The sequence below is a fragment of the Halichoeres trimaculatus genome, unplaced genomic scaffold (assembly GCF_033239565.1).
Source record: "Halichoeres trimaculatus isolate MK-OKI-2021-1 unplaced genomic scaffold, fHalTri1.1 fHalTri1_scaffold_10, whole genome shotgun sequence".
Taxonomy (NCBI): Eukaryota; Metazoa; Chordata; class Actinopteri; order Labriformes; family Labridae; genus Halichoeres; species Halichoeres trimaculatus.
Genome location: NW_027437187.1, coordinates 30,655,155 through 30,663,883, shown reverse-complemented (window position 1 = coordinate 30,663,883; position 8,729 = coordinate 30,655,155). Strand labels below are relative to the sequence as shown.

At 37.8% G+C, this 8,729-nt stretch overlaps 1 protein-coding gene across 1 annotated transcript in view; it reads right to left on the bottom strand.

Annotated features, from left to right (window-relative positions):
• Positions 1–969: 969 nt before the first annotated feature.
• Positions 970–8,729, bottom strand: part of syt12 (synaptotagmin XII) — a 34,110-nt gene continuing 26,350 nt past the window's right edge. Inside the window, exons 5-8 of the mRNA XM_074678552.1 lie at positions 6,278–6,493; positions 5,739–5,859; positions 5,276–5,409; positions 970–3,323 (exon numbers count right to left, since the gene is read on the bottom strand). Of these exons, the coding sequence (XP_074534653.1) occupies positions 3,150–3,323; positions 5,276–5,409; positions 5,739–5,859; positions 6,278–6,493 (645 nt within the window). The 3' untranslated portion in view covers positions 970–3,149. The remainder of the gene's footprint in view (positions 3,324–5,275; positions 5,410–5,738; positions 5,860–6,277; positions 6,494–8,729) is intronic.

The window sequence follows — 8,729 nt, the reverse complement described above, 5'->3', positions numbered from 1 at the left end:
CACATGAATTATTGTTATTAGTGTTATTATTGTTGAGTGTAAAAAACTAAATTCAATGTAATGTAAGAGAAACAACTTTAAAATACAACTACCCGTTAGTTTGCACAGGAAGACATAAAAAAAGGTACCCTGCATAAAAAAATACAGGGCTCAGTGTACACTTTTTTTTTTTTTTTACAAACATATACAGATCCTATATATTCTGACTAAAAATTAAATAAAATAAAGTAAATAAAAATGTTTGCATTTTTTTCTGTTTAAATGGCCAAAAATGCTATAGCCTGTAGTTCTAGATCCTTGAGACAATTAATTGCAGTGTTTGCAGGGCTTTGAGATAAGCTTCTGTTTGATGCAATGTTTGTTTACCATCCCTAGATTACTTCAAAATACAACTGTAATCCAACGGTCACGACCTCTTGTGTGCAAATGTTAATTGTGCTTAAGTGTTATTTTAGATATTACTGAATTTTTTTATTTATTTATTTTTTTTTTACAAAACATGTATACAATACTAGCCTCCGTCATAAAGTTATTAACATGCAATTTATACACAGAAAACGAGAATAAACACCTTCACATTTACTTTTAAATAAGATAATCTTCTTAAGAGCCAACCTCTTTTGTTGCTGGTTACTTGGCTTTAATTCTGTTTACTGCTGGATCAAGTTTCCAAAATAAAAATTTCAATAGTCTTTTAAAGTTATGGAGTTCTTAAACCCCCCTGGACAAAAATCACATGATATTTCTATTTTTATGTCAAACTTAAACCTTATTTTTTGTCAACATTTTACAAAAACAGATGAAATACACATTTGTAAATAGTTTTTGATTCCAAAAGGCATTTTGTGGCTGTCTCATATGTTTTTCACAACCTTGGGCTGTTAGACTGGGTTTCGACCAGCAACAATCCATTTCTACTATCTTGCGTTGAAAGCTAGCCGCATCATTGCTCAGGACATAGACTCACTCAGTCGTTACTGTTGAATTGCTTTTATTTCAAACAGCATTCACACAATACACTGTATTCTTGAGGCACATTCACATCAAGTGCTAAATAACTTCATGCATGGTAAAATGTTAGGCTACAGCTTCGATGGACTGAATGCAGATGCTGATTGTAAATGAAAATATTGCTTTATTATTTGGCACAGTTGGAAATGTTGTCTATCATATGACAGCAGGTGTGTGTGTTATTTTTGGATCCGTTTAAAGTGAGGTGAGGAGTGCAGTCAGAACTGGACCTTATCATGTAGAGTTCAGGCTCTGCGGTAAAAAAAAAAATCCAACAATGCGTAAGGCTGATGATGCTTCAAGAGTTATAGCAAGTATTTCACATGATGATTCACATTCAAAAGTTACAACAAAACAGCACGATTGCACAACATTGTAGAGAATATCTCAGACGGTTAAAAAGCCACCTTGACATTCTGGCTTAAACGAGACCCCTGTTCACTGAACGTCCTCAGACTGAAAATCATTTCAGTGTAATTTAGATTGCAGCTATTCAGAAAGAACGAGTGTGGCAACAAGTGCCTCACAGATAAGTTCAGAATATCAAGGTGTTTCCTTAAACATAAAAGAAGGTGTAACCCCGTTTAGAGAGGTTTAAATACTCAACATCACAAGTTAAATTCCCAGAGGTGTTTTTATAGTCAACCAGCAACAGTATGGTGTTAATATAGTGTATAAATGAAGTTTGATTTGAGTGTTAAATATGAAAAACATGACTGCAAGGAGAGTAAGTCTGCAGTATATTATTTACAGTGTTAAATATGCTTCTGCAACCTGTATTGCATTAATCATGGTAAAAATAGTTATGTAGTGATGTTTATGTGAAAGTTACATCCGTTTTGGCCACCCTGTAACAGCTGCTACAAATTACAATTATGTCACCTGGATAAGAGTACCTGGATATATTATTTTCAGAAGCACAATAGATACCAAACACACTGAAACCTTTGTTATTTTTCAGTCTCATTGTTCACAAATGACACGAGCAGATCCAATAAAGGTAACTCAACTCAGCTCTAGAAACTGCGACAGGATGACTGGTTTGAAAAGACGAAGGAGTGTTTTCCTGATAGAGAAGTGATTTCACTCGTCCACCCAGTCGTTTGTTCTTTAGAGAGCTAACGCAGGACACAACCAGAGGAGGCATCATGCAAGGAAGGGCTTATTTTAGTAAAACTCAAAATATAAAATTTCTGAACCAGACTTTTGAAAGGGACAAATATTCATAGACGTCTGCATCTATGCAGCTTGATTTTCATGCCGAGGGAAAATAATGATTAAACATTAAATTTGAAAACTTAACGAAAAGTAAAATTGAAGTTGTTCAGGATTTTTATTCACATGCTAGCTTTTTCCTCTGACATCACGCCCAGGTTTGGTAGCCTGAATCCTACGGTGATTTGACATATTCGTATTCAGTATGAATGAAACAAAAAGATCTTTATAAGCAGAAATCAAGAGTGAAATCAGTCTGTATCCTTAAGTAGAACAACACTTTTTATAACCTTTGAACTTCCTTTAGAAAGAAGCTATTGCTAGCTTCAGCTGTCAGATAGAGGTTGGTTAGCCTAGTTTGAATAGGCTCACTAAATGCACTCAGTAAAACTAAACGATTGCTCCCTTTCAGGTTTTCGTTTTCAGTGTCCTCTCAGCTGCTCTTCAGTCTGAGGGTGTTCAAATTAATGGGACTAACTGTCCATGACCTTAAAACTCGATGGCTAAAAGCCCAAAACTCAGAGTACGACATTACAAAAGCACTGAAGAGCACCCTGAGCGTGACGTCAAGAGAGGCTGCTGTGTGAATATGATCCATAAGCTCTGCTCATTCTGTAATGCCTCCATTTCCCAAGATGCATCCAAGTGAGGAAGGAAGAAAAATATACAAGACCTCAGATTAAAGTGACCAGAGGTCAATGACAACATCCAATCTGAGGTCAAACACTGTTTTTTATAGGTTTATAGATAAGGTGTTTACTTTGTCTGTAACTCACCAACAGAGCGACACACAGCACAAACTGTGTCGTCCACAACTCCTCCTTTAACACAATCAGATCAGAGCATGGCACCACCAAAAGAGGAGAGGTGAGCGTAAAGTGAAGAAGCAAGTGTTTTACTTGAATGAACTGGGTTAAAGATGACTAAATCCTGCGCAGAGGGTGCCACATGGACACAGGTTTCCTCAGAGTGGCCAGCATCTGGTTCCAGTGAGTAATCCCCATCCCGCTGGCTTCAGGGCCAATGATCACATGACCCAGGTTCTCGCCCCGGCCGTCGTCTGTCGCCTCGGCCACTGTCACCCTGAGGGAGAGCTCCTGCAAACAGAGTGGCTCGGTTACACAACCTGCTGCGTGAGCATGACTCAGCTTCTTCTTTGCAGAGAGCCTCTCAAAGGATCACTTTGATGAAGTTGTAGCAACTACATCTGTTTTTATTTGGCAGTTTAATCTCTTTACCCACTTTTCATTTCATTACAGTTTGACTTGTTCTGAAGAAAGCAATAAATATAACAGCAATTTCATATCTATACATATCTATTCTTAGTTTCATTGGATAATTTAAAAAACACATTCATACCACTGAACTTATGTCATCATTGTTTTTTTGTTACTTTTAATTAACTTTTTAGTCACAAGAAGAGTTATTTTAGGTGTGGCAATACCAGCTGATTATCAGGCCACTAACTTCAGTCATGAAAAGTAAGATATCTGAAATTGTGGTTTGCACTGAAATCTCCCTGTAACCCTTTTTTTTGTCTTTGTATGCTCATTTATGTACGGAAGCCTGTTTCTGCCAGAAAAAGAAACAAAACAAAAGAAAGAATATTTACTAATAAATAAATAAATAAATAAATTAATTAATTGATTAAAATAAACAAATAAATGAATACATAGGGAGTCTTGCCTGAAAAAAATGAAAGACTTGATGTTTTCATTAAAACATTAAATAAGAAAGATTTTGTCAAAAACAAACCAACCAAACAAACAAACTCACTCAAAAAAAAAAAAAAAAAAATTGGGAAACTGACCCCCCTAACTAAAAAAGACTTGATGTTATAGTAATTATAAAACAACAATCAACAATAACAATAAAGGAGGAGTTTGCTCAATAAATACAAAAATAAAGGAAACTAAATAAAAAATAAAGAATGAAATAAGTAAATTTGAGCAAAAAAAGGAAAACTTGACTGATTAAAAATAGAAGTAAAAATTAAAACTTGATGTAACAGCAATAGCAAAAAAAAGGAGGATCCCTCGCTCCCCCCCGAAAAACAATAAAAAACAAAAACAAAAACAAACAAAAAACAAAATAAAACAGGGAGACTTCCTTAATGAAACAGAAAAAAAGACTTGTAGAAAAAATAGGAAAAAACAACATAAATAGAAAATAAAAAGGCTCGACCAATAAAAAAAAAAAAAAGAAAGGCTGTAATCATATTGTTCCTGTGGCAGAATTTTTTTGTATCATATCATTAAGTGATATGTTTTTTTTTAATAAAGTCATATCACCTTATTTTTTTCTACCCGTCAGAAATGGGCTTCTTTATTAATGTCCTGTTAAGCCATTTATTAGAGCAGGCAAAATGTCTCATATTTGCATTCTGCGAAAACATTTAGCCCAAAGCTTTTTCTGGTAGTTCCTGGTACCCTGTCCCACCCTGGTCACAGCTTGTTCCCCCTCTCCCCTCTGAAAAGAGATACCAGACAATCCAATCACCAACCAAAACAACTTTTCCCCTCAAGCTGTAAAGACAGAGCACCCACTAACTCAGATAGTCTCAAACTGATAGTTGCTATTTATTGTTCCTTATTCAACATTTTGTTAACTTTGCATTGAGTTATTTTATAACTGAATGTTTTTACTTTACTGTTGTTAGAAAGAGTTACTGAACTGCCTTTTGCTGTTTCACAAGAACCGCAATAAAGATCTATTCTCTTATTTTCTAAAAGAAAAAAGTTATCAGGACTGAAAAATCCCAAAAGCACACCTTTGCTTCTTCTCTTACAGCATATTAAAACCAAGCCAAAGAAATCCTTTGCAAAGACGGTGTTATCAATCAACAATTATAATTTTCTTCCTAACAGTCGACCTACCTTTTCCTTTGTTGTTATTAGCCTGAGCTCTCATGTGTCGCTTACTTTTCATCACTGCTTTATTGTTCTCTTCCTGTTATCACACTTTATACCTCTTATCTTCCTTCCTCGACCTACATTCCCTTCATGGATTGACTTTCCTGGTTTCATCATGCAGGAGTTTAAAGTTTCACCTGCAGGACGATGGACGGCACGGAAAAGATCATGGCCTCGTTGAAGATGGGGTTTGTGTCGTCTCTTTTGGTGGATGTCTTTTTCTTGCTGATCTTCCTCCCGTCTTGCAGGAGATAGACTTTGACGAAGGGATCTGATAATGAGGGAGAGGGAATAAGGTTCTCACCACATTTCAAAACCCAAAACACACATGTACAAACACACACAGTTTGTGGAGCATGCAGAGAATCCTCATTAAGGTGTAATGAGGTAGACGCACAGTTACCTCTGGGCTATAAAGACAGGGTGACCTTTATCAGTTCACTGAAGAAGTGACACTTATCAGAACATTTAATATGATGAACAAGACATTCAAGCCCCATCCTGAGGTCTGATGGGTCTTAAATTGGACACAAAGAGTCTGTACTTTTCATAAACTTCAAGCCAAGAAACAGAAATCACAAACAAACCAAAGCCCCTGACCTGCAGTGTTCTTCCCGTTGGTCCACACCAGATTCTTGCACTTTGCTACGACCACTGTGAGGCGCTCTGCAGTCGGCAAATAACTTAGAGACAGCAGGATCTCCCCGACTGCGTCCACAGCCTGTGAAAGAGACACCAGCATGATGGAAAAATCCTAAAAGATACATCAGCAGTCAGCTTAGACAATAATATCTCCAAAAGAATCACAGGAAAGTTTAACTGTTTTATCTTTTTTTATAAAACTGAATACTTCATGTTTGAAATCTTTAAACCGGATATGATTTAATCATCACTTCATGTAAAAAATGTCATCCCTGTTTGCGCCTGTTGTGATAAAGCTTGTAGTTTTGCTTAGTGTCCAGCAGGGGACACTACAAAACCTATGCTGAGATAAAACTGAGACAAAGTGGAAAATGCCTCATATTTAAACATTTCTTTGTTTTTCTGTTTTTTTTTTTTTTGTTTTTTTTCATTGATTTGAATCAAACTCCACAAACTGATTCCTCTTCCCTTGTGACAGATGCTGCCTTGTCCCTCACCTTATTAACATCCTGCAGGTAGAGCCAGGCGTTAAACGGTCTGATGGTCAGGTCGAGGTCTGACAGCTTCAGGTCTGCCACCCCGGCGCTGATATTTCTCTCATCAGCATCAATCCCAAATGCAGCGAAACGCAGGTTGTACTCCTCTAGAGTGGACAGGTCCACGGGGATGGAGTAACGCTCATCAAAAATCACGGTGAAGGCGTTTGTCTGGACCTGCAGGAAGAAGAGGGAAAAAGGAATCAATCTACATAACTTTCTTAATCACTCAGCCCATTTTCATTCAGCTCTGGGTCACATGAGGTCATTGGGTTGATGTAAGTTCATCACACTAATAAACAGAGGTGTCATATCAAATAAGCACAATAGAGAAAGTTTAGTTTGCCCAGGTGTTCGGTCATAAATCTCAGGAACAGCTTCAGAAACATAAACTGAATTTTAACAGTCTAAGACATGAGCCTGAAGTCTAAGGGACATAAATCTTTAAGTGTTCAAACTGTGACTTTTAAAGAGAAACACCCGAAACAGAGTTTACTTCAAACTCATGTTTGAGTAAATCTCTCCTTGTGTGTTTTGCTTTGGCCTTCCTTTTTGTTTGGATGCCGAGCAGTCAGACCAGTGCTTGCTGAGTTCAGGGACTGTAAGGTGCCGTCTGAAGTGATCTGATTTAAAGGAGCAGTACGTAAGTTTCTGAGGCAACTTGCAGCTGGGTTATGGATTGCAACTGACTGATAACAGATCCCACATCCTCATGCTTCTAAGATCTGGAAGAATCTAAACACAAAACCTGTGAAAAAAATGACATGTCCCCCAAACAAACAGTCGGCTCTTGCAGAAATATTGCGGTGCAGCTTCTTGTATTCAGAAAGAACTGATGCTGTGTTTATGTGGTGTCAGAAACAACAGAAATTTAGTTACCAAGTTCAAAAATGCCCAGATTCATCGGCTAAAGTTGGAACGTCTTCAACATGGTGAGCAAACAACATTTTGATACTGTCCTGAAACTTTCTGTTGAATCCCATAATGAAATGAACTTTTGTTCAAATATAATTGTTAATATGTTGTAGAGATGTGGCACTAATTTTAGAATCAGGGCCACATCTTCTTCACACTTCTTTCTGCTCCTTTAAATACAAACCTGACTGTTCCCCTCTTTATCGTTCCTCCTACACCAGATTCCCAGAGAAGCTTCCCCAAAACAACAACAGTTTCCACATATTTAACAAAGAAACAATCTCTCAATCAGATGGTGTTTATGGTGCAACAATCATATTTTTTCACATAGTGTGACCATTACCTGTTAGAGAGGTCATTGATGAACATTAAAATGAGATTTAATCAACAATAATGAACCAGGTGTGTTGCTGAAGCAGAATGTTAGTATTCATGGGTGTTGAAAACTGGTTCCTGTGAAGAATCGATTAGAAATTATTTGATCCATCGAGACAATCATCTTTATGCTTAAAGATTTCCTTGATGTTTACAGTTTACAGTTTCAGTTAGCAGACGCTTTTGTCCAAAGTTACGTACAACACAAGCAAGAATTTAGACAGAGGGAAAACCTAGTCAGTGCGACAACAGTGCTACAAGTTATTCAGCTGCAGGTGCTACCGTTAAGTGTTATTTATTTTTTTTTGGTGGTGGTAGTGGTGGGGGGGTGTTAAAATAATCAACAAGCCAACAAACCACAATTAATTATTCTGTGGATCATATAGAGTTAGGTAATTCATTCCACCATTTCGGCACAACAGAGGAGAAGAGTCTGGCTAGAAATTTGGAGCTGCGCTGGGCTGGGGGCACCACTACGCTGTGCTCACAAGTAGAGCATAGTGGGTTAGAAGGAGTGTAGACCTGGATGAGGGACCCCAGGTAGGCAGGAGCCATGATGTTTCTTTACATTACCCTGGAGCGGCTAGACCATATGTCAACATCGTGAACGGGCTACATGTCAATTCAGCTCATCAGTCTGCAGCAGAATTTCAAAGATAAGGGCGGAGAGATCCAAGCAAATGAGATGTAAGAGCTTTTCCTCAGTTTCCCCCCTGTCTCTGTGATAGCTTCAGGATGCTAACTGTAGCTGCGGTTAGCCTGTTGTTTTAGCCTGTAATGTTACAGTAAACGAGCTTTGGTGTTTTCAAAACATTGTGCACTAAGAGCTCTCAGTGACGTGGAAGAGCAGGCAGTATCAGTCGTGGCTCATTTACATATGAAGGTCACGCCCACTAAATCAGAGCGTTCTGAACAGAGGGGCTATCAGAGCCTGGAAACAATGCTGCTGTGCTTGATTTATTGGCTTTTTGGACCAAACATGTTACTACCATTTCATAAAGACATCAATGATCCATATTAAACTGCAGAAAAGGAGCATAATATGGGACCTTTAAGCTCTTTGTGCTGTTGATTCGGACCGTAAGGAACACATGTCCGTCAAGGTGCTGGGTGTCAAAGACGC